We start from the raw sequence: 27392 nt of genomic DNA on the forward strand, positions 1-27392 counted from the left end.
TTTTGTTTCTTTTTTTTTTTTTTTTTTTTTTTGTGGAACACACAAAACGATATTTTAAGTTTTGGTTATATTTTCGAAATATTTTCTTTTATGTTCCACAGAAGAAAGTCATAGAGGTTCGAAACGACTTAAGAGTGAGTAAATAATGACATAATTTTCATTTTTTGAAAATTAAAAAATGTTTATTCAGGCCCTGATGTTAAATATTTTGTTATGTGCTGTATTGACACTTATACAGTGTGGATTTCATAACTCAAGCTCAATATGTCTGTCTGTGTATTTGTTTCTGTTTAAGACTAAGAAAAAAAGCTGTCATTTCCCACGTCCCTTGGCTGCCCCCTCCTGCATACCTCTGTTGTCAGGTAAATCATCGACCCAGAAACAACAGCTCCTGGCAGCTTAAGCATATGCTTTATTAGCCAGTCTAATCTCTAAACGCTCTGGTTTGCAGCCATTCGATTTTGGGTAAATATATTTCCTCTTTAGATGTGACACCCACCCTTTGTTTTTCATGCCAAAAACCATTATATCTTGAAATATAAAGGATTATTCTAGATTAAACACAACTTAAACCCTATCGACAGCTGCTGTTGATTACCACCGACAATAATATAAACTTGTCAGTTAGTTTGAAATAACAAACAAGCATTCAGTAATGCAGTTATAGTAGAAGTCTATTGGGTGGTTGTACGACGGCAGAATAAGCATCAAATCATAACAAAATGTTACAAAATTTTTTTTTACAATTTTTGCCACAACATTGTTTGTGTTGGACAACTTTATAGGTCAATATTTTTTTTCAATTAAGGAAATAATGACTGAATAATTCACATAAATGTATTAAATTCATTGTTCACATTTCATAATCACCCCAAATACCTCTATTGTAACTGCATTACCAATTAATTGTTTTTATATAAACTCGGATGCTTTCGATAGAGCTTAATCCTTATTTAACCTGGAAGGTTTCTTTAAACATCTCCATGCACTACAGGCCTCTTATTCTACAACTCAGCATGACCAATGGCACCATTTAAAGATGTGCAGTAATATTTCCTTAACAGATGTTTAATGAAGACGTCCAAACCCTCATTACCCCATTCAGAATGGGGGAAATAGGGCCATTTCACTGTGCTATGCCTTCACTTTAATTTCCCTGTGCCTGAAGGCCTAAGATTGTGTCTGTTACATCGGAAGTCAATATTGCTGTAATATTACATTTCCCAAACTGTCTCCACAGGCGGTTTTTAATGGGAGTCATGCAAGGAGAGGATCAGCCTCTCCCGAAATGCATGTATACCATAAGGCCACATAATACTACATTTGATTAATGACTTGATTAAAATAATAATACAGTAATAGTACAATAATGCATATTTGCTGAATGATATACACAATTTATTTTGTCTATTATGTCCACATAACATGCAGTGGGGGATTAAGATGGAATTGGGTGGAATTGTTGTGCCATTGGCTGTATTGTTTGAGGTGGATTGGAGTTATTAGTTTTTAACATGCACTGTCCTGTGGAGAGGGATGTCTGAGCCCAGCAGAACACTGACTATATGTAAAATACATGCACACAGTAATTCTACTGGAGATTGTATGGCAGTCATATTTTGCACAGCTTCCACCTAGAATTCAATTTGAATTCATCACAGACTATGCACAGTATCCTCACCACATTTCTTAACGATAATAAGACCTCACATTATGATAAACATAAGACGGCCTAGATAAGCGCTCAGCTGGGCCAAACTTTTGTCACATAAGATAACTGACATAAGATAGAAACTAAAAGTTCAGAATTTCCTAAACATTCTGTTGCACTATCAAAACGATTGAGCAAAATTGTCTCAACCAATGACATGAGTTTGGGGCAGGACTATAATGCTTAATATACTGTAAAGATTTTAATGTATAATATATAATTTGAATTGGAAAAAATAAATAAGCCCTGAAATGATCTGATTCCACTGATAATGATCATTGATAAAAATATGATTGGGAAAATTGACTAGTACTAATAGAGATCAATAGTGCCTGCCCACTTTTTCATTGAAAGTATTTATCCCATTCATTTTTCCCATAGGGATTTTAAAAGTCTAAGTATAAGCCATGAACCAAACCAACGAGCTGCATGGTGAATCACAACATTACAAACTTTGATTTAAAGCAAAAAAGAATTTGTGGCTGGTGGCTATACAAAACCAAATACTATCAATTAACAATCTTGTATATCACAGTAGGTCTGTCTGTAAAAGTTATTGTTTAAAATCAATTCCTCTATAGAATTGAAAACAAATTGAATATTTATAGCCCGACTGCTGCACTCCATAGTCATGAATGCATTATTCATTCCTAATGAGAGTGTGTTCACTCTTGGCAGGTTTGTTTTGATTAAAACGAACTCTGGTGCGATTTGCTCTGTTAGTGCTGTTCATTTGATTAAATGTGAACGCCGCCAATCCGAACCCTGGTGCGCACAAAACAAGCAGGCTGAGACCCCTGAAAAGGTCTGTCTCGGTCACTTCCAAATGAACTTTGGTGCGGTTCGAGTGAAATATGAACACATCATGGACCAAAGACATCCAAACAAACCAAAAACACCTTAAAAAGGACAGAATGCTGTTTGTTCTCGTCATAGGAGCTACGTTTCCCATTACAGTTCGGTACAGGCATCAGAAACGACCATCGTCAGATCTTCATTTTTGTGCAACCGATGAATTCCTGCCACTGTTTTGACACTGTGGCGGCCAGGACGGGCGAGAGCCGTAAGGGAATGGCACGAGGCCGGTGGCGCGAGAGTTAACGAGCTACACCTGGGAGGCGCACCGGCCTTGAGTCTCTCACAGAGGAGCTCCGGGAGCATAAAAGGAGGAGCGACGACAGTGAAGGATGAGAGAGGACCAGGCCTGGATATTATTTTATGTTTTATTATGTTTGTGTGGCCGGCAGACGTCCGTGAGGGTCTGTCGGCATTACTTTCGTTTTGTTCTTTCTTTATTTTGGAATTAAAGTTTTGTTGAATGTTTGCTGGTTCCCGCCTCCTTCTTCCCATATTTACGAACTGTGTTACATTGGTGCCGAAACCCGGGAGGTAGGAGGGACATGCTGTCGGAAAGCCCTCGCTGCTGAGGAGGATCGCGGTGCTGCGGAGTTCGGGCAGTGTGGGAGTGAAGACCATGAGAGGTTGCCCGAGGCGGTGGTGCTGGAGCCTTGTGAAAGGTGGGACAGAGACCCGGATGCCGTGCTCCTGGGACGAGGTGGGATGGCTGCCGTCCAGGAGGGAGTGGAGGAGTTGCCGCTGTCCGCCGTGGGTCGGAGCCTGCTGTCGTCCGCCATGAAGTGGAGGAGCAGGGGACCGGGGACTCGCTGCCGGCTGCCCTCAGCCGGAGGACCCATTGCCGGCCGCCAGGAGGTGGTCGAGGATCGGGCCGTCCACCAAGCGTCCAGTGCCATCGCATGGCACCGTGAAGAAAAGCCGCTCGGCAGGCTGAGGACCGGCGGCAGAGTGTCTGGTAGTCGGACCCAGAATTTTCTTTTTCCTCTCTCATCCTGTCGCTCCCCTTGCTTCTGTCTCCTTTCTCTCGTCTCGTCTGTCCTTACCCCCAGGTGCTGCGGCCGCCGAGACAGGCCCCGGGGGGGAGAAGAGCGCAGTCTCGGGAGTATCCCCCGGCCTGCGAGGGGCGATTGGGGTATGTGGCGACCAGGGTGGGTGAGAGCCGTGGGAACGGCGGGAACGGGAACGGCGCAAGGCTGGTGGCGTGAGAGTTAACAAGCTACACCTGGGAGGCGCACTGGCCTTGAGTCTCTCACAGAGGAGCTCCGGGAGCATAAAAGGAGGAGCGACGACAGTGAAGGACGAGAGAGGACCAGGCCTTGATATTATTTTATGTTTTATTATGTTTGTGTGGCCGGCAGACGTCCGCGAGGGTCTGTCGGCATTACTTTCGTTTTGTTCTTTGTTTATTTTGGAATTAGTTTTGTTGAATGTTCACCGGTTCCTGCCTCCTTCTTCCCATATTTACGAACTGTTACAGACACCTTTACACATTTTATAAACACTTAATTAGTTCTCAGCTAGTCAAAATACAATCATATATGTGCACATACAATAAGCACATTTAGCCCAGAACACAGCATTGTTTTGGATGTCTGTAAAGTTCCTTCGCAAAACACTATTTTTCCTTGTATCTTTAGGTTTGTTCTTAAAAAAGACTTTTTTTGGCCTGGACCATAAGAACCTACATAACCAAATTACAAGTGTGAACACACCCTAAGGTTTTCAGATGCAAGTGCCATTGCTAATGCTTTGAAAGTAAAACCAAAGGTTCAAAAGAACAAATAACAAAGCAATGATGATGAGCAATGCTGTGATTTCCCGACTTCTCCTCCATCGTCGTTACCAAGAAAAAGAGGTAAACTGCTGCTGCTTTGATAATGCAAAGCACTGTGGTCTGGACCCAAATAATATAATGTGAACACAATCAAGCGGGGGAAGGGGGAGCAATCGAACTTGGGTTCGGACCAGGCAATCGAACGAAGCGTGAAAGCACCCTAATAGTATTAATAATAATTATTCCAATTTCTAATTCTTCTTATACGACCATTATAATTATTATATTCCTAATAAAACTAATAATATTTGAATACTTTTTGTGAATTTTTAACGGAATAATTTAAATGATGTACTGATTAATTAATCAAATTGACCACAGTTAATTGCATACATCAATATTTGCTAAAAACAAACTAACATTAATTAACAGCATGTACTTACTATAGAGTTAGTTGCTTGTAATGAGGTAAAACTTCCTGTTACATGGATACAGTTTTAAAATGTTCCTAAAATTCAGAGAATTTACATAATTGTCATAGGCCATATCTAAATGTGTTCATTTTACCAAATTAACAGTAAATTATGTTGACAGTCCTAATTTTTATTTATTTAAAAGAAAGAAGTTAGATAAGCAGCGCATTTAATTTTCTATGAAATAATGCAGTCAAGCATTGCAGCGTTTATTTTGGAGTCACCTACTGTATCTGTCATAAACTGAAGTACTACAGGGACACTAACACAGCAGTATCCTACACAGCAAACAAGCCTGTGATGCTACAAACATGTGTCACTATCTCACCTAATCATTGACGAGAGAGACAGAGAGAGAGAGAGAGAGAGAGAAGGAGACCCAGGTGGTCCTACATGTTCTGGAATGAAGGAAGTGTCACATGCCTTCCTTCAAACAGACAGACACTCCTAAAGAGGTCTGTGTCAAGCCCCCTCAGAGGAATAAAGACAGGAGGAGGACGACGGCAAGCGACTGTCAGGCCGCCTCACTGAAGCAATGACGGGAGGATGTGATATTTCTCACCGAGGACCCCTACCTCCAGATAGCACCCCTGCTATAACCCAGCCGCGGCCCCCTTCCTCCGACGTGTGCTGGGGGTTAATTGGCTCTCAGCGGGAGCAGAATCGAGGGTGCGGGGGGTCCGCACCTTCACCGAGCTTCGTCTTCCTCGCCCCCCTCCGAAGCGTGCATGAGTAGTAAAGAGGGCTAGAGAGAAGCTGATATCACCAAGAATCCCCCCGCCTGCTTTTGACAAGCTATTAGTCCAACCGCACGCACACACGCGCGGCCTCGTCTCGTACGAGACAGGAAAAGAAAAGAGAGGAAAGGCAAGTAGTGTGCAAAAAAGCGGGAGAAGAGAAAAGAGAAGTAGTCAGCAAGCGCGAGTTCCGCACACACCATCCTTCCTCCTTTCTTCCATCCGTATCCTTCTCTCCGCTCCCCTTTTTCCTGACTTACTTTGCTTTCCCTGCGAAAGCTCCATTGTTCCCCTTCCCCTAAGTCTCATCAGCCTCTTTTGTGGCCGACTATCACAGCGGCAGGCAGAGGCGCGCTGGAAACGTCTAAATGGTATCATGGCTCGTGATTAAGCGCGCGAGCTTCGGCGGTGCCGCCGCTGCTTATGAGTCAGGTCTGATAAGGCGAGGGCCCTGCTCTCTACTCAATTTCAGATACCGTTAATGGAATCTGTCTTGTGCGATTGTAATGTGAGAGCGCCTAATTTGCCATGGAGCTTGAAGCTGTCAGCGGCGAGGGATTGCGGGGTCAGGAGGGAGCTGGCAGCCGCTTGGCCCGCGGCGTGTATCTGTGCCGCTGAATAGAGCAGCTCTCCGCCTGTCACTTAGCTGATAGGCTGATGAGGACTCTAAGCCACTCGGCACAATGAGGAGAGGGCCATACTGCCTCGCTCCCCCCCCCACCACCACCCCCCTTTAATTGTCAAGCCCGCTAAAATTTTTCCAAGCCAGTGTGCTGGAGACTGGGCTGAGTTTTTTTTTCTCTCTGCCACTCTCTCTCTCTTACGTCTTCCCAACTTTTTTATTTTTCTTCTTTTCCTTCATTTCTGTCTTCTCTGGTATCAAACAGACAAGGCTGACCCCACTCGTTCATCCTTTCGTCCATCGCTTCTTTTTACTTAGCCTGGCCTTTTGTCCCATCTCTTTCTTCTCAGCAGGAGTCCAAGTCAAGTCTCAAGTCTTTTGTCACAAGTCGAAGTCAAGTCCAAATTTTATATGCATTGCAGGTCAATCTGTACATGCAGAGATTTCCCCCCATAATAAATTAACAAGTAACTATGGTAACCAGAGTTCTGCATCTATGTTTACAATTTGAAGCATACCTTCTAGCCAGCTTTATGTGGTAAATTTCTACATAAAAGCAACTTTGAAACTTTTTATAGATTTTTTTTAATAAAAAATAACACTGTAACTTTGTTGTTAGGTGTTACATGTGCTTACTATAGTAATAACAGTAAATTATGCATAATTACAAGCAACTTACCCTATACTAAGTACATGTTTTTAATTAAAGGGTTAGTTCACCCAAAAATTAAAATAATGTCATGTATTACTCACCTCCATGTCGTTCTACACCAGTAAGACCTTCATTCATCTTCAGAACACAAATTAAGATATTTTGATGAAATCCGATGTCTCAGTGAGGCCTCTATAGACAGCAATGACATTGAAAATCTCAAGATCCATAAAGGTACTAAAAACATATTTAAAACAGTTCATGTGAGTTCAGTGGTTCTACCTTAATATTATAAAGTGATGAGAATACTTTTTGTGCGCCAAAAAACAAAATAACGACTTTTCAACAATATAGTGATGGGCTGATTTCAAAACACTGCTCTGGAGCTTTACGAATCGAATCAGTGATTCGGATCTCCTATCAAACGGCTAAACTGCTGAAATCACGTGACTTTGGCGCTCGAAACACTGATTCAATTCGTAAAGTGTTTTGAAATCAGCCCATCACTATATTAATGAAAAGTCGGCATTGAGTTAGTCGCACAAAAAGTATTCTCGTCACTTAATAATATTAGGTAGAACCACTGAACTCACATGAACTGTTTTAAATATGTTTGTCTATGCAGGCCTCACGGAGCCATCGGATTTAATCAAAACATCTTAATTTGTGTTCCGAAGATGAACGAAGGTCTTACGGCTGTAGAACGACATGAGGGTGAGTAATAAATGACATTATTTTTGGGTGAACTAACCCTTTAATATTACACAGTACTTATAAGTAAAGTCAAGTCAATTAAAATGTATGTGATGTTCACAATACATATCGTTTTTAAAGCAGCTTTACGATGATGTTAATGTTTTAATATAAATATTAATATACATTTTAATATAAATATAAATATGAATATAATAAATATAAATATTTTAATATCTTAAACTAGAGCTGGGTGATAGTATTGTTTACATTTTATATACTACTATAGTTTACGACACTAGTTGTAATAAACTAGTCGTATAGTTTACTTTAAAGTCTCCAACTGCACCCAAATAAAATTTTACAAACCTACAATAACGATTTATAGGCTATTGTAGGGCTTTTGGGACAGATTGCAGGAAATTGCATACATGCGTCATTCACACATGTGTGTGATGTCATATTCGTACTCAGAGGAAAAATACAGTAGCTCTGGCTGTGGTTAGCATGAAGATAAAAGTTTGTCACAGCAAACGAGAAAAAATGACCATGGATCATTCATAGTGACGAACATCTGCAAAATCTCTGGTTATAAAAACGAAGAAACCAATTTTTTTGTCCATCCTCTCTTGATAAATGATATACTCTGATATATCCTGGATCCATGTATACAATGTCTCAGACCACAAATATTCACTCAGAAGAGCAAAACCAAAACAATGTTCTTCCCCAAGATGTATGCAATCTGCTAGAGGGACAAAAGCTCCCAAGTGTAGCTTTAAAGATGCACTCAGTCTGTTTTTGTTTACGTTTGACTGGTCCCTAATTGTCCCAATAGTACCAGTGGATTTGGACTCTGTACTGACACCTATTGGTGTGGATGTATTAACATTTTGCAGGTGATATAACTAAGCACTGTGAATTGAATACCACAATGATTCTACTGGACTTTCATTTGGACATTATGTTTCCTAAAGATCACTGACTGATGAGACTCATCAGAATTATCTGAAGTTCTTCACTGTGGCTTGACTTTGATTAATGTTTTAAATTTGTATCTTGTAAGGGATTTTTCACATCCATCCACTGATCTGTCCTCTATCTGGTGAAATTATTTGTAAAAACAAGTAACTGAACTCAAGTGATGCAGCATCCCACAGCATCACACCATTACATATTTTTGATGATTCAAAAATGATTTACTGCTTTATATACATTAAAGGATTTAGAATTTGTTTCCTTTACTTACCAGTTTATGTTGCAGCATAAAAGTGTGTGCACACTATAGATTACGTCATGTCAGAGAACGTTGTAAAACTATTTGTGTTTTTGTAAATGCTCTATCTCACTGTTCCTTCACTGTTGTCTTCTGTGTGCTCAGGTTGGCTGGACCTGGTCCAGGGGCTGTCCTGGCTGGTGGTGTGTTTGCAGTGTCCCGGCTGGTATGGCAGTGGTCGGTTGTGGCTGAAGTCTTTTCTCTTAACAACTTGTTTGTGGGCGTCCTCTTCTCGCTGTCAGCCTGTTTCCTCTGTGCAAAGAGTGTTCAGCAGAAGAAAAAGGTACTACAGACTAGGAAGGCACCAAAATGAAAATTCATGATGCACTTGGCTAAAAAAACGAAGCCAAAAATTAATAATAAACTAGTAATCAATTAATTAATCAAACATTTTTTATAATCATCACTCAAATAGCTAAAATATTTCATAGTACAAAGATTTAAATTGCACATAAGGCACATAAGGTTTCAACATTTTAATAACAGTATTGTTTCTACTCCAGTTTGTTAGTAAAATATAATCATTCAAATGACAATAAACTGTAATAACTTTTTTTCATGACTAATAAGTTTATGGACATTGAATGGGTTTCTTGGCCAAAAGTTTTCAGTAGCCGAAATTTCGGTGCGTCCCTACTAACTAACTAACTAACTTATATATATGTGTGTATTTATTTATTACTTTTCTCAGTTTGCTCTGTGGGGGGCGCTGTTCTGTGGGCTGAGCCTGTGTAATCAGCACACGCTGGTCTTGTATGTTGTCATCATAATTCCCTGGGCCCTCCTGCACCTCTACACTCATAATGTAAGTATTGATAATCACTCAGCGGTACAGGGATCAACACATAATTTGTCAGCGTTTCACAGAAAGGTGAATAAATTAATAGTGCAGGTTAAAAACCTTTTAAAGAGCAAATTTGGTGATATTATGCACTCATATGCCACATCATTTAAAAATATACAGTCTTTAACAGGTCTAGAGAGATGTACTTTAAGGTATGGTTTTACGCTAGAATTTTGAAAGCCATAAAAATAGGAAAAAATATATAAATTAATTATTACGTATTTTAAAACAAATATATATTTTATATATATATATATATATATATATATATATATATATATATATATATATATATATATATATATATATATATATATATATATATATATATATATATATATATACACTGGTACTTACAACTGAGAGCAGTGCAAAGCAGTAAAGGAAATTGTTCTCAGATGATTGTGGCATTGTCCAAGTGTTATGTCCATGCTGTTGTTTTATAATTATGTTTTAGCATGCAAATTTGAACATTTGGCAATGAAAAGAATCTGTCATATACAAGTGACATGTATTTCCCACAGGGTTTGTCCTTTATTGGTCTGGTGTCTTTGGGGACTTGTTTCCTGGCTGGCTTTGTGCCCTACATCTACCTGCCCATTTCCTCCTACCTCAACAGAGCTCGCTGGAGCTGGGGAGACCAGACGTCTCTCCACGGCTTCCTCACACACCTGCTCCGAGCTGAATATGGCACCTTCAGCCTGGTACCAACAGATTCATAAGTGTTTTATAAAAAAAAAAAAAAAAAAAAAAAAAAGAGATGTTTTCATGATTTAAATATATGTACTAGGATATGAGGTTTTCATGCTGTATTCATTTTCTTAAAGGTGCCCTAGAACGTTTTTTTAAAAGATGTAATATAAGTCTAAGGTGTCCCCTGAATGTGTCTGTGAAGTTTCAGCATTTTTTAACTGCTTATTTTGGGGCATCATTATAAATGAGCCGATTCAGGGTACGTGGCCCCTTTAAATCTGGTGCTCCACGCCCCAAGAGCTCGCGCTTGCCTTAAACGACATAAAAAAAAAGTTCAAACAGCTAATATAACCCTCAAAATGGATCTTTACAAAGTGTTTGTCATGCAGCATGTCTAATTGCGTAAGTACAGTGTTTATTTGGATGTTTACACTTGATTCTGAATGAGTTTGAGGCTGTGCTCCATGGCTAACGGCTAATGCTACACTGTTGGAGAGATTTATAAAGAATGAAGTTGTGTTTATGAATTATACAGACTGCAAGTGTTTAAAAATGAAAATAGCGACGGCTCTTGTCTCCGTGAATACAGTAAGAAACGATGTCAACTTTAACTACATTTAACAGTGCATTAGCAACATGCTAACGAAACATTTAGAAAGACAATTTACAAATATCACTAAAAATATCATGTTATCATGGATCATGTCAGTTATTATTGCTCCATCTGCCATTTTTTGCTATTGTCCTTGCTTGCTTACCTAGTCTGATGATTCAGCTGTTCACAGATCCAGACGTTAATGGCTTCCCTTGTCTAATGCCTTTCATAATGTTGGGAACATAGGCTGGCATATGCAAATATTGGGAGTGGACACCCCGTTACGTAACAGTCGGTGTTATGTTGATATTCGCCTGTTCTTCAGAGGTCTTTTAAACAAATGAGATTTTAAGGAGGAAACAATGGAGTTTGAGACTCACTGTATGTCATTTCCATGTACTGAACTCTTGTTATTTAGGTAAATTCAATTTTTGAATCTAGGGCACCTTTAAACTAATGCACCTCATGTTGATTTCTTTTGCTTCAGGCTAAAACAGATGAAAATTTGAGTCTCCTAAAAATGTTACGGTGAGTGTAACAAAATTGATTTGATGAATGACTTTAATCCAGATTTTAATTTCCAGAAGGAAATAGAAGTATGGGAATTATGTAAACAAAACATAGTTCAGTATATAGCTCATGTGTATTACGTGTTCAGTCTGTAGGCATGTAGTGTAGTCACTTTACAAAGTGACATCGCCAACTACTGGCCTGGCAGCATAATACAGCGTTTTTAGTCTTTTTCGCAGATCCGTGCGAATGGGGATCGCTTTGACAACGTTGTCACTTTTCCGTTTTTAGTACATCGTTGTCATGTAAATGTTCCCTTACATTTTGAATTTCATATACTCTATTAATTAGTGTTGCAGGATTGTCACAACAATCATAATTGTTGATTATATCCATTTATATTGTAACTGCTATTATTAATTTTAATTTAATACTAAAATGTTACTATAATTTTATATTAAAATTCTTTTTTTGTGCAAGGCAACAGCTCACCATATTCTGTTGCACTTTAGGAAACACTTTATTTTACAGTGTCCTTGTAACACATATTACATTAAGTTGCTGTAGTAATAACCATAAATTATGCATAATTACATGTGACTAACCCTAAAGTAAATACATGTAGTTAATTGTTAGTACTCAGTGCAGCCCTACTATCAAGTGAAAATTAGATTTTCAAATGTAATACCTTAATTTATACAATTTATAGACAAACTTACCATACCTTCTTATATTCAACCAAGCAAAAATGTTTCTGTGTTATAATAAGTGGCAGCTTTAATAAAGACAAATGACTCTGTTAATACCCCTTCCGTAGTTAGTACTCATAGATCCCCCTTCCCTCTAAAGCGGCAAAGCTGAACCTGCTAGGAATAACAAATCTGTTGTGTTGCACTGGCTTTGAAACGATCAATGACGTTCATAGCGCTTCTGATGACACTAGTGTAAGACATCATGCGAGACTCGGGTCGTCTCCTCAGCCCACCCTCATCAAACGTTTGGGTGTCCCCAGAGAGAGAGCTTAGCTTATGTCCCGCTAGTACCAATCAGCCATTTCCCATCACCCCCCACAGCTGCCACATAGCATGATGGACAGGTGAGAGTGAGAGAGGGGAACACAACAAGCATGTCACTGCATAAACCTGCCATAAAGAGCTCAAACACTCTCTCTCTCACACACGCTTTCACACGACGCTTAAATAAGCTGTCAGAGAGAGATGGGTATTAAGGCAAAGGCAGGGCACTATCTCTTTCAGCAGGGAAATTGGCCATTGACTGGGTTTGGGATACAGATAGAAGGGAAGGCTGTCACAAAACTGCACTTAATGTTGAAAAAGATACTCATAGCACTTTGAGTTTGAGTCTCTGTCCATCACAAAGACATGAACATACACACGCACACATAGAGGATGTATTGACAAGTGTGTCTCTTGTGTCTCAGGGCTCAGTGGAATCACTGTGTGAATGATCTGTCTTCCCCAGTACTTATGCTGGCAGTTCTAGGCATTTTGCTGTCTATACGGAGCAGGTAAGACATCGCTGAATGAGATCTGACCATCAGTTTAATGTTTAATGCCACTGAAGTGAAGAAAAACCACACAATCTGAAGTTTAGGTTTTTTCCAGACCATCGTGAATGTAAACACTGTGGCTGTGTGCAGCCTTCAAAACATCACTCTGTTTTTTTTTTTTTCAGCAGTCCAACATATCAGCTTTTGGCTTAACCACTGGCAGAACTACTAATTTGTCTTAAACCTGTTTGAAATCTTTTTTGCAATTCCATTTGGGGCACAGACATTGAAAAAGAAGTTTGGGGTTGGTACAAGTTTTAAATGTTTTAGAAAAAAGTTCACCAAAGCTGCATTTATGTGATCAATAATACAGTAAAAACAGCAATATTGTGAAATATTACAGTTGAATATAATTGTATTATATTTTGATACATTTTTTTAAAGATTTATTTTTTGCATTTTTGCCTTTATCGATAGGACAGTACAGATAATCTGTATAGATAATCGTCGGAAAGAAAAGTAGGAGAAAGAGGGGTCGGGATCGGAAAAGGTCACCGAGCCGGGACTCGAATTTTGGTCGCCTGAAGCGCAATCAGCGACATTTTTTTATATATTTTAAAGTGTAATTTACTCCTGTGATGCCAAAGCTGAATTTTCAGCATCATTACTCTAGTCTTTAGTGTCACATGATCCTTCAGAAATCAATATGCTGATTTGGGGCTTAAGAAACATTTATTATTATCAATGTTGAAAACAGTTGTGCTTCTTAATATTTTGGTGGAAACCATGATAGTTTTTATTTTTCCGATAAATAGAAACTACAGAAGAACAGAATTTATTAGAAATGTAATTCCTTTGTACCATTATAAATGTATAATGATATCACTTTTGCTCAATTTAATGCATCCTTGCTGAAATTTAGTATTAATTCCTTTAAAAAAAAATCTTACTGACCCCAAAATTTTGATGGCTAATTCTGGTCCAGTAATCGGATTGGAGAAGTGGCTTTAAAAAGTTTTAGTGTGTGTATGAAGGTAAATATTGCTGTTATTGTGTGCTATTATATTGTTATATATAAACAAATTATCATTCTACCATGAACTAATTTAGTGGAAAACTATTTTGACTTGATTTAGTTATTACGTTCTTGCATTGTTGTCATAGCAAAAAATTTGCTAACCATGTTGTGTTTGAAATGTTCATTACTAGATATTAAGTTCTTGTTTTTAGAACTGTATTAAAGCAATATAAATATCACATCCATTCTGATATTGTGCTCACGTGTGCTCATGTGATATTACTTAAACAGAACTAGCAGGCAACTGACAAATATGCATACCAATAGATTTGCTATCATAATGTTTAAAATGTAGTTTCAATGTATTCAAAGCCAATATCATCATAATAATTTTTAAATTAATGACACATACTGTATGTGGCCCCCAGAATTCGCTTTGTTTTTGTCTGGTTGATTGTCACCATGGTGAGCATCTACTCTGTGTTCTTTGCCTGGAGAGCAAACCTGAACATTGAGAAGCCTCTTCTTCTGGGAGTGGTGAGTTTAAAGTTTACAGTTATTTCTTCTATAATGTAAGAAATGCGCTTCAGTGTATGTACTGCATGTGTGTATGTAGGTGGAGCGCTTCTGGCTGCAGGCTGATGCTGGGGTGTGTGTTCTGGCTGGTCTGGGTCTGAGCTGGGCAGTGTGTTGGCTGAACGGGCGTCTGAGCCGGGGGACGGTGTGGAACACGGGAGCCTGGATACTCACTGCAGGCCTCATCTCACACATGATCAGCTTAAACCACAGGTATACCATTCATACACAGGGTGCCAATGGACGCTATAAAACTATTCAGACATCATTCACTTTTCAAAACTTGTATATCAAAAAAAAAACAATGCTATAGGTAGTTATTATACTTTGAAATGCCTGTTTCTGTGTGATCTTGCCCACTGCAAATTTACCCCATAGTATTTCGACATCCTGGGTTGCAAGTTGGCGAAAAACAGCATATTGCAGGCATGGAAGCCAGCAAATGAACTGGCTCAGAGATTGCAGATTCTGCCTGACCTAAAAAGCCTCGGCATCCATATAATAAAACGCATTTTAAAATGCGGATAAATATACAGTGTAAGGCTCGTTGCTTTCCATTGTCAGTTGCACTTGTTTTTGTTGAGTGTCCTCAATCTGGCAACCCGTGTGAGCGTTGAGTCTGAGGAGGAGGAAGCGGGACAAACAACTCTCTCCAATATTTTAAATTTGAACTGCAGTACCCAGTTCGACCACTAGCTGTAAATATTACATACTGCACCTTTAAGGAAGCTTCACACATGTCTGTAGACATTTTCTTTTATACTGATTTTTTGAATGCCACAACAATAGGAGATTTCAGTGTTAAGATGAGGAGGTTTCTGATGGTTAGTTTTTGTCCTCACTCAAATGTGTTCACAGAAAGTCCCCAGGAGACTTTTTAGATGAATTGTTTTGTTTATGTCTGTAGGTAAATATGGCATTTATGTAATGAAAGATGTCTATTTGAAGTAAATACTATTCTTTTGAACCTTCCATTCATCTATGAATCCTGAAGAAAAAAAAACCAAAGTAAAATGGTTTCCACAAACCGTTTTTAACATTGATAATAATAAGAAATATTTCTTGAGCAGAAAATCAGCATATTAGAATGATTTCTGAAGGATCATGTGACACTGCAGACTGAAGTAATGATGCTGCAAAATTCAACTTTGGCTTCATAGAAATAAATTACATTTTAAAAAATATTTAAATTACAAAACAGTATTTTTTTACTGTATTTTTGTCCAAATAAATGCAGCCTTTGTGAACTTAAGAGATGGCGGTGTATGTATTTATACATTGTTACATATAAATAAATATATACTGTATATAGGCCTATATACAATTAAAAATTTAGGATGAAACATGGCTGGACTTTTTACTGTACTTTTGTTTTTGCATTAAATAGTTTGTAAGGTAGTTTGCTGTTTGATCCAAATGATGGTACCTTTGAGAAAAAAAAAAAAAAAAAAAAAAAAATCACCCAGATCTCAGAATATCGAATATCATATCATAGACTAAAATATCAGGTCAAATAGTTGATATAATTGTATCATTGACAACTATAAGTTTCCTACATACAGTATCTGTGCTATTTAATGTATCACTGACCACCTGACTGATCATTCCTTACTTATAATATTTATGTCCATTAAATGTCCATTGAATTTAACCAATATCCCCTCATTAATCAGCACAGAAAATAAAAATGCATAAATATCAATTTTCTAGAATATCCAAACAAATGTAGATATCAGGTATTATTTCCTGCCTAACTACTAATTATTTTGCAGTGTGCATTACTGCATTATTTAGCAACATCACAGAGCCATTGAACCTTTGAACATTTGAGTTTTTTGTATATTTGTGGTCGATCATCCAGACCATGGCAGTCACTCCCTGAATTCCTCATTTCCTCCATGCTTCAGCACACATCAAAGCAAAAGCTCTCTTGCACTCTTCTGCAGCTTTGACTCTATGCTTGATTAGCCGTCCTGGCCACGCTAGTCATGCAGATTAAAGCAGCCGAGTTCTGTGCTTGATTAGACATCCTAGCCACGGCAGTCATGTAGATTAGAGCGGTGAGGTTTGGTACATCGCTGCCACAAACTGTGCCGCTTTGATCAATGGCGAGACTGACGCTCTTGTCAGCGCTCATCACACCTGTCCGAGGCTGATTACAGCCGAGAGATGTTCCACCTCATCACTGCTCGCTACTCAGAGAGAAACACAGGAACTGACTTCAGAACAGCTGTAAGAAAGATAATGTCATGGATCCTTACATTTTTGTGCAAACTCTTCAAAGTAAACATCACTGCTCATGTGGTTGAAGTATTTGTGAATGAATGTGCATGTACTTTTACACACTCCTGACAAACTTTTCTATCACTTTCAGATCACTTTTAGCTCGCAAACAAACTTTTTTTTACTAAAGACTTTTACAAACAGGCATTATTGGCCAAAATTGGGATTTTGGAGATGCAATAATTACCAAAATCTGGTGGTGACCCATGTGCCCTATGACACGATTCCACAATCACACACAAAAAAAGTAATAATTCCCTATGTAAACCCTTTTGTTGATCATATACACATATTTTTTATGAAGAATATACAAATGAAAAGTCCAGACATGTTTTCCCCTAAATTAGTTCTTAAAAGAACTGTATTAAATCATATTTATTTATGCGCAACAATGTATAAATAAAAGAGGGGTGCTAGGTGGCATTTTTAGGGCTGTCAAAGTTAACATATTCACCTGTTTATAATAATATTTTAACAATTTGCTTGAGTACAATAACAATATAAAAGGCAAATGTTTAATTCATGAAGCAATATGTAACTGGGTTTTCTTTGCAATATTGCATTCTTATGTGATATATAAAGCAATTTATATTTATATAATATTACAATTAATACATTCATATTTTTCTCACACAGTATAAATATGTTTTTAATCACAGTTTTATACATAAAAATATATAGGTTTATATTGTATAGAAAGGATCATCATATTTAGGGCAGTATTATTTAAACTATTATAGTTTTTACTAATATTTAAATCTTTAAAAATTTTAGTTTAATATTTAGTAATTTTATTGTTTTGTCATTTGTATTTTTTTTTAAATACATCACTAATTAGGTTTAATTTATTTTTATTTCGGTTTTAGTTTAGTTCAATTTTTATTTTTAGTTTTTTATTTTAGTTTTACATTTTTGTAGTTTTTCTGTCAAATATTTCATTTTATTTAAGCTTCATAGCTTTTTTTTGTTTTTAGTTAATGATAATAATTCTGATTTGGGGTCCTTGGCATTAAAAAATTTTAATATACATAAATATAATTTTGTATATTTATTAAGATAAATATACAAAACACTGTTGTCACACAACTTAACCCCTCACTGCAACTCAAGCAAAACTGAACATACTTTTTTCATACTACATTTTAAACAAGGTATTTTCAAAGTGTGTGTGTGTGTGTGTGTGTGTGTGTGTGTGTGTGCAGAGAGTGTGATCAGAGCAGTAATGACGTCATGGACAGGTTTGCTCGTGAGGTTGTGTCGTCATTGCCGGAGGGCTCATTGGTTCTGACTCGTGGTGATCTCCCGGGCAACACGCTGCGCTACGTCCACTACTGCCAGGGTCTCCGACCAGATCTCAGCCTTGTTGACCAGGAGGTCCGTAATCCAGCATGACACATGTCTAATTATTTCAGCCATAAATATGCTTTTTTAATTTAGTTGTAAAAACTGACATTATATTATGCAGATGATGACATATAGCTGGTATGTGGCAAAACTCCGGAAGCATTTACCCGGAGTCACGTTTCCTGGCCGCTGGTGGGATCCAGTCAACACCACAGAAAAGAAAACTTTCAGCATTGAGCAGTTTCTCAAGCACAATATGCAGTAAGATAAACACACATGGGCCTATGTTCACATTCATGCCATCTGTGTATATGCTACTATAGAGAAAGCACTGTTTTTCTCATTTAAATAGTAATTTGTGTATATTTTTAATTTGTGTATATTCATAGAACTATTTGCTGAATGCACTAGAGTTTAGTAAACCAATTACACATCTTCTATTAGCCCTTACACCAGACTGGGAGAGCAAAGAAAATGCACAATCTGTTCTGCCTCCCTCCACCAGACGGCAGTATTTCCTTGGTAAAGCCCCCGGACTCTGAGTGGGGGGCAATAAACACTAGTGATTTCCCTGGGAAGCAGTACAGAGAGAATAAGGAATAAATACTTGAGAAAAAACAAGCAGCAACCTGCTTGTTTTGTTAAGGGAGCCAGTTTTTATGTTCCTGCCAGGTGTATCCCATAATTCAAGATCTTTAATGGCTCTAACAAAACAGACAGGCTTAGAAGCTTTTACTCAGTTCTGCGTTCAAATACTCAAATTTTTATATTACATGTAAAAGTCTATGTTCCTATAGTATCTTTTTCATCTATTTTAATTTCATTTTATTGGTAACATTATAACATCACAATGTTACATTATATACCACATAAAGAGATCTTTGGTTTATGTGCTTTTAATAATGAATATATATTGCAACTTAATTTGCAATTTGAATGTACATTAACTGTATATCAGTAAAGCATAATGTAATAATGTGTGTTGTTATTATAGTTTACTAATGAACATCATTACAAAGTTTTACCCACTCATTTAAAACTCTACACTTTGAGTGATGCCATGTCACTATGACTAATGGTCAGTTTTTGCTCTGGTTTGTCTACAGCAGGCCTGTGTTTGTATGTATCGGTCTAACTGAGGGTGACCCCAGCTGGGAGAGGAGTTTCTCTCGTTGGCCCTGGGGCGTCTGTGAGCAGTTATTACCTGTCAAGACCCCTTTTGACCCTGAAAAATGGGCCCAAAAAACACTTGACCTTTACAACTGGAGCCAGCCACATGACAGGTAGCACATCACTTTTGTTTGTAGTTTACTTAGGGAATGACTTTATGACCTTGTAGGCCAAAATTTGTTCTGTTAATATATAGACTATGATGTTTTCACCTGAAATGAACACTAGATGCAGTAAAATGACAACAATTTATTCAGATTATTGATAAATAAAGACTTATATTTGTACAGTTCCTTGTGTAATACTACTACTTTTACCAAAGTGCATGATTTGTAAACATACATTTTGACATTTGTATCACATAAACAGCTCCATATGGCTTTTCTAATGTTGTAAACTTGCTCAATTGCTCACATGGTACAGCAATGCACTTTCAATGCAGAGCACTTACACTTGTGAAACACTCACTCCACATAAGAGCACAAAGCATCACAGAAGCAAGTTAAAACACCATAGTTCATTCAGCAAAAGCATTTTTATATCACTTTGCTTTTGTTAACACTTTCAGGGTAGGGTTTGTTGATTTCAAACATGATAGAGCATTAACTTTTAGCGCCACTCACCAGGCATATAATTTCCAAACTGCCATGATACGAACAACAACCAATGTAATAAAACTTTGCCATAGTCAGAGAGTTCAGTGCCAGTCACTTTTTTTGCTCACCGGCCACTGTGGCTAGTGGTTTCCCAAAGTTACTAGCTACTCAGCATTTTCACCTGCCACAATTTTGACATTGATACCATGGGGAAAAACTGCCATATGAACATTTTTAATATTATCTCATTTGGCAGCAGGTATATTAGGCTGCTGTCACTTTAAGACCTGACGCACGGATCCATTATACTGTTAACACCTGCCTTTTCTTTCTCAACCATTTATGTTTGCTTAAAACATAACTGATTGTGTTTACGTGAATACTCACCAAGACTAGCAGCAAAAAACAACTTGATTTAGTACTGAGAGCCGGATTTACGTGTGCACACAGTAAAAATTATGCACAATAAGTGCAATCCCACGCTGAAATTCAAGTCCTATAACACCAACAATATTCATCCAGAGCAAATGAAATGAGTGAGTGAGTGAGTGGAGGCGGGTTTGTGTGTCAACTCGCTGTCGGAGAGATGAGAGAGCGAGAATGCAAAGTTGGTATCGTGTATCTGTTCTGTGGAGTATTGGGAGTAATTTCAGATATTTCAGTATATAACACTACATTGCACTTAGTTTATTATTTGAGATGTTCTTTTAAAAGACTACAATTGAAAAATGTATAGCCTATATTATATGTAAAAACCTGCTAAATTGGCTAGTAGGGGTGACTGCGTTACACGCTGAAATCCACCCACATTTGGCGGGTTGGTGATGTTTATGTCAAGTCCTGCAGGCAGGGTGGTCAATAAACCCTCATCTGCAATGGAGAGAAAAAATATAGTGCTTATAGCGCCTGTTGTGGATGTGTCACCTAAAAAAAAATTGCAGCGAAATGTACCTGTAGTGCTGGGCGGTTTGTGTGGTTAATGCCCGATCATGCGTAGGGGAAAAAATACTATCATATACCGTATATGATAGTATTTTTTCCCCTACGCATGATCGGGCATTAACCACATTTTCTTCTGATTGAGAGAGGAAATACTGCAGTAGATTGACTAGAATGCCCTGTTTTACTGTCATGATTAGTGAATATTGTAGACAAATTCCACACTAGAGTTAATACAGGGTTACAAAGCCCCACAAAATGATGCTGTGGGGAGACAACAACCTTTAAAACACAGACAGAACACACTTGTTACAGACACATGAATTTTAAAATATGACCTTGGAGAAAAAGAGTTGAGGCCACCTTAAGCATTTTATAAATCTAACCCTATATAACAACAAACTGCCAAAACGTGGAAGAAACACGGAACAACATTTAAACTTTAAAAAAGGATATTTTCAGTCCATTTAAGAGCACTAAAGTCTCTGAACTAATGACACGCATAAGTTTAACACAGAAAGTATGAAGCAGTTAAATTTTTGCCCATTCTTCTTTGAATTGTCAGTCTATTTATTAACTTGCATCGTCTTCTGTGTAGCAGAATAACCCATCGTGTCATCGCGGTCGTGATCAGACGTACAGTTCAGTGTCCTTTGCATAACGTTACATTTCATTTGAAGAAGACGTGATGAAATATGTGCGCATACAAGCTGCTGGTTCATGTTTAGAGCACGAGAGTATATGAAATAGGTCCATGAGCGTGTTTATATCTAATATATATAATCAAAGTCCCTTTAAGACAAGTCATTTCACTCGCGGCCATCTTTGAAACGCCTCTCGGGCATCCTGGGCATCATGCAGCTCCAAAGCTGTTTGCCAAGCTTTCGATTAAATTTCATATTTGAAATCACCAATGAAATCTGACAACAATTTTTTTCCAAACGCTCGAATCATGACAAAAAAACTATTTTTAGGCTGGATCAAGCTAATGCGCATGCGCAGACCTAAATGGACGTCTCTTGTGCCTCATTTCGGAGACGCGCGTCTGACTGTTTCTATAGAAACCGGTGCTTCTAACGGCCGCTGAAGTGACGCGATGACTTTACCAGTCAGCGATTGGCTCTTATTTAGAAGGCGGGAATTATTCCGCCATATTGCGCGTTACACTTTCTCCCATTCAAAACAATACGAGTGACACGTCTTGTGTTATTCTATAGTCTTTGATATAATCCATCTGGAGAACGTTGTTAATCTCCGCGCAGAAGCCGCTATATCTCGCGCGCCGCGTGTAGTTTAAATTCTCCGCTGTAATCAAGGGCTGAATCCGAAATAACCCCCTATAACCTCAAATAGGGCATTATTTGAGGCGACAGCCAATTGTAGTGGTGTCCGAAACCATATTGGACGTTATTGAGTGCACTCATTCAATCTCACATTGCACCGCAATAATGAATGTACAGCCAATGTACACACAACGGCTGTCCGAATTCACTCACTCGTTTTCATTTACACTTTCAAGTGAACAATACAAGTGGATAGCGTAGGGAATAGTGAATGAGGCTTTAGGGGGTGATTTCGGACTTACCATAGGCTGTGATGCGATCTCAGCTGTGCTCTCACTGCAGTGCACCAGTGAAACGGGACACTCTCAAACAGTGACGCTACGCCGAACGTTGGTTAAGCGACACATACCGGTATTGCGGTATTATCAAAATTCATATCGTAACAAAAATAAATACCGGTATTTGGTATGAACCGGTATACCGCCCAGCACTACCTGGAGCATCATATTCCAGGTTTAGCAGAAATGTAGGTAGAGTCATATGTTTCCAGCATGGGTTGACAATTTGCATGGTACTGTGATATATACATGATACTAAATAATTACTTTTTTCATGTGCCATGGCATTCACACGATACTCCAAGGTTGGTACTTTCATGGCGCATGTCAATTAAACATGGCTATGGTACTTTTGGTAATTAAACATTAGTGATTAAAGTCCATGCTTCAATTTTAATCATTTAATATGAGAAAAAAAACATTATGATAATTGAGAGAATATAAATATGTTGAAGTTGTCATGGATGTTTAGTATTATACATACAAGATGGTCAATTTTATCAAACAGCCAGGTTTGGCTCAGCTATGCTCAGATTAGTAAAAAAAAAAAAAAAAAAATGAAATGAAATGAAGTTGATCAAAATTCAGTTCTAAAACTTTGAATCCGTTTTTTTTCAACTCAAGTGTCAGCTCAGCTTGTTGCCTTTTTAGGGCAGTGTACTGCAGAGAACTGGTCCTGTGGCTATTAACGCTTGGGTTATGGGTTCAATTACAAGGGTACACACTTGATAAAATTAAGCATGTGCCCAATGAATAAATGCATATATAAATAAATGATACTAGTCAATTTACCTTCAGGATTATATCTAGTCTTAGCATCATTACCAGGTGTGCCCCAGCACAATTCTTACACCTAATGCAACTCCATTGAAGTGTTTTCGGTCCTCACAGATATTAAAGTGTACTTAAACACTGCTCTGACTCCATGCTGTGCAGACAGCCTTCGTTTCCAGCTTCAAAGTCGTTATTAGTCCGCTGACCCCACCCTAATGACTTTCTAAACTGCGGCGTGTCAATATCTGTGTATAAAGTGAAATTAGTTCTAGTCTCCAGCACTGAGGCTCTCTGCAGCCGGCTGGTATTCAGCAAGTTAATCGGGGTTGAATGGTGTGACATTACTCTCCTCTCACCCACTACAAGCGTGTCCATCCCTGCCTGCCAGCCAAATATTAGCGGGGAAGTCACACGCTAAAATATTCCTTTGAAGGAGAGGCCGCACGTTTATGAGCGATGTAGTGGAAAGGAAGAAATGCAGAAATATATGGGTCGTTCACCACAGAGAGAGAGCTTCCAAAGACAGGCGAGGTTGAAGATCAGCTGTTGTATGGTTTGAAGATATGCAGAGTACGATTCGCTGGATTACTGGCTGGTTTAAAACTTGTATTTCAAGTCTGTACTTGACAAGACTGCTTTGATGCCATCTGAATATACATAAAAAAGGAATAACACTTATAAAATTATTTCTTTCTTTACATATCATCAATATTTATGAAAGTATCATATAGAGGAAGCTTTGACGTAATAAAGATTTGATGTTTTATTCCACCCTATCAGCTTTCACCCTGGCTCCTGGGAGAGAATTGCCAATGAGGAGATGTGGCAGGCCAGGTAATGCATGGGTTACTGCCCTCATCGCTCTCAGCTTTATTGTTCAGTCTTGTGTTGTATCTTCGCCAAACCTCTGTATATAGCTACATGTTTATACTTAGGTGCTTTTACTCACTTTTTAGGATGAAGACAGCTTTCTTCCTGTTTGACCTGGCTGAGAACATGGAAAGAGAACAGCAGGCCCGTCTCTATGAGCTATCTTACTATGTGAGTTGGAAATGCACTAAATACACTATATATAGTGTACAATATTTGAATGGAATTACAGTGCTTGCAAAGCAGCACTATATAAATATTTCATTGTATTCAACTTTTTTTTCTTAAAATTTGGCATGAAATTAAAACCTTATCCTTAAATCCTTAAATCCATATTATAGGTCTTAATGTGGACAATTTATCCAAGCAGATGTTTTTTTTGTTTGTTTGTTTGTTTTGCAATGTTTAATCAAAATGTCATAACTGGACATTCCAGTGAAAATGACTTCTCTCTGGTGATGTATGTAGGACTTTTCCAATTATGTAATTCATTTAAACCCTTCCCCTGCAAGCTTGAGTTCATCATCCTTTTTTTCGAGTGCAACTCCTCCATATCTCAAAATCCAATCAACAACCGATACACAGAACCAATCATTACATTTTTTCTTTTTTGATAATATTTTTTTATATGGAAGCTTGTTTCCGCCACTCAAAATAAAAAAGGTAATTGCGACTTATCTTGAAATTCTGACTTTTCTTGCAATTCCGAGTTTATATCCTGTAATTCTGAGATATAAAGCTGCAATTGCAAGTTATCAAATCCAATTATAAGGGGAAATATATCACACAAATCTGAGAAAAAATTCTGAATTGCGAGATGTAAACTCGCAATTGTGAGGAAAAAAAGTCAGAATCGTTCACAATCACAATATGAAAGCGATATCTGTCGCTACTTCCATTTTGCACGGCTTTAACAGGTTTTTGTAATTAAATTTAGTTTAAAGATAATTTTTTTTAAGTTGATAAGTATATGGTTAGGTGTACATTTTTTTTTTTAAATAAACATTTTATTAAGAAATGTAAGTTTGAAGATTGAAAGTCTCCTTTTGGCATATTTTGATAGGTGAATTTTGGATAGTCAACATTCTATCAGCAATTTGCATGTTAATTTTTTTCATGTTTTTTTTAATGACAGAAAACGATTCACACTGAGCATCATTTCAACGGCAAAGCAGCACTAATGCAGCATTATACACAGAATCAAAGCCTAAAACCTAAGCTTACCTAAAACCTTTAACACTTCTCTTTTGCTACCTTGCAAGCTCTGCTATTACCTTAAGAAAATGAAAATGTAGTTTGTCAGCATGATTTGTCATGTGAGATTATTTGTAGACTAAATGCAGTTTTTTAAAACATGACAGTTGGTGGTATTTTTTCTATAATTTGTTAACTGTTGACTCAATGTTGTGTTTTAAAAATCTTTTAAGTCTTATACAAATATGATTTAGGGTTTTAAAATACAACATTGAGTCAACAGTTAATATAAATTATAGACAACATTATCTTATTAAGTATTAAGTATTAATTAATTTAAATATTTGTGGTCTTTTTTTATCAACAGCTGTACTGTCAAATAGTGGATGCCCAGGTAGACTACCCAGCGAATTGGGATAAGAACCTGGCTCTTGCCGCAGAACGTCTGCTGCAATCAGGGGGCAGAGGTTACAGTCTAGATTCCCTCCTGAGTCGCAGCATCCACCACTTCAGTCGTTACCTTCACAGAGAACCCACCGATCCCCAGAGCAAAGCCATCCGCTCCGTCATCACACACCTCAGGAAAGAGTTGGACAAACTCAGAGACAGACAGAAGGGTTGAGACAGGAAGTGACAGAAACTGTCTGAAACAACACAGAGAGTCTTCAAAACACTGAAAACACCTGTGACACATAGGTGTAAATAGCACAAGAAGGTAAGAGGGAGGGAGACAAATATAAAGAGACAATACAAGACCATGTTTAATGTGTATTTTACAAACACTGTGATTCATCTCTCAGTTAAGTGAACTCAAAATGCTAAAATGGACCTAATATGTCAAAACATGAGTTTTATACTAAGATCTTTTAAATTGTGAGCTAGCGATCCATCATTGTAACACCAGAGTTTACCATTCATTTAGTTTACGGCCCTGATTTCATTAACAAGATGATATTTTGGTCAGTTACACAAAATACAGAGATTAATTATATTTCCTCAACACGCTAAACACAAACACCCAAGACTAATTGTTTTTCATAGCGTATGCTGCTGTTATTTCATTGTCATTTTTAACCTTAGCCAATTTGTGTCCTACATAAGAAGAATTTTCACAGTGAAGGTAAGGGACTCTGTGTTCTGAACTAAATTGCTATGTTTGTGTTACTTTTGTAATAAAATGTCACACTTTCAATATGTTAAAATTCATTGAGTTGATGATCAAAGGTCCTGAACCACTCATCCCACCTCTCTCAATCTTTCTCTCTCTTCTCTTTTTTATATAATTATTCTTTGCCCCCTGCTGTCATGCATGCCTCTCTCTCACTTTAGGATCACAAAGGTCTGAGATTGAGATTGAGGGGGGTGGTGGGTAATTTTGGGCACAACCATAAGAGATTAAGAATGACCTATTAATCTGGGACAGATTTGAAAATGGAGCATCCTTTTCCCTGTCTCTTTTTTCTGCTCTGTCTACCCCATCATCTTCCAAAACAGCTCTAAATTCAATTTAATGCAGAGGTCGTCAACAAAGGGGACATGTCCCCTAGGGAGCCCGCCAACTATTGTTTGATACTAAACGATCATTAAACTCTACATTCTGTAAGATGGACAATTTTGAGACTGTGTTGTGTCAGCACTTGATGGCCAGTGTAAAAGACAGAACGATTTCAGAAACAATGATCTACATTATTAAGGGGAGGGGAGCGACAATCAGCTGGTTTCGTATTCTAGAAGAGTGGTTTCATCCTGAGTTCAGGATGTCAGCTACACCTTATCACAACATATATAACATCTTCCTTTCTTGTGTACATTCATCTCTTCTTCCACTGAGCTGCTTTCTCTCAGTCCCTCCCTGTCCCTGTTTTTGCCTCTCTCTCATCTGAGGGATTGTGTGAACCCATGGAATCGCCGTGACCATGGATGCAGGCAGGGAGCCACGGCAACACTGGAATGTGGGGTGCCTGAGCAGATAAGAGCTGAGAACCCAGCCAGGGAGAGGGAGCAAAGACAAGCAAACGAGAAGTAATAAGTACATAGGATGGTGTATATGGCACGATAGGAC

At 38.0% G+C, this 27392-nt stretch overlaps 1 protein-coding gene across 3 annotated transcripts in view; it reads left to right on the forward strand.

Annotated features, from left to right (window-relative positions):
• tmem260 (transmembrane protein 260) overlaps window positions 1–26449 on the forward strand; it is a 38866-nt gene extending 12417 nt beyond the window's left edge. For 2 of the 3 annotated variants that reach the window (XM_067367731.1, XM_067367732.1), the window contains 13 exons: window positions 8899–9076; window positions 9485–9598; window positions 10162–10341; window positions 11413–11453; window positions 12877–12963; window positions 14392–14500; window positions 14580–14752; window positions 18025–18196; window positions 18288–18427; window positions 19273–19449; window positions 24047–24100; window positions 24223–24307; window positions 25698–26449. In XM_067367731.1, coding sequence (XP_067223832.1) covers window positions 8899–9076; window positions 9485–9598; window positions 10162–10341; window positions 11413–11453; window positions 12877–12963; window positions 14392–14500; window positions 14580–14752; window positions 18025–18196; window positions 18288–18427; window positions 19273–19449; window positions 24047–24100; window positions 24223–24307; window positions 25698–25952 — 1765 coding nt within the window. In that variant the 3' untranslated portion in view covers window positions 25953–26449. The remainder of the gene's footprint in view (window positions 1–8898; window positions 9077–9484; window positions 9599–10161; window positions 10342–11412; window positions 11454–12876; window positions 12964–14391; window positions 14501–14579; window positions 14753–18024; window positions 18197–18287; window positions 18428–19272; window positions 19450–24046; window positions 24101–24222; window positions 24308–25697) is intronic. The other variant, XM_067367733.1, reaches the window with a different exon arrangement.
• The last annotated feature ends 943 nt before the right edge of the window (window positions 26450–27392 follow it).

Source organism: Chanodichthys erythropterus, chromosome 18, assembly GCF_024489055.1.
Source record: "Chanodichthys erythropterus isolate Z2021 chromosome 18, ASM2448905v1, whole genome shotgun sequence".
Classification (NCBI taxonomy): domain Eukaryota; kingdom Metazoa; phylum Chordata; class Actinopteri; order Cypriniformes; family Xenocyprididae; genus Chanodichthys; species Chanodichthys erythropterus.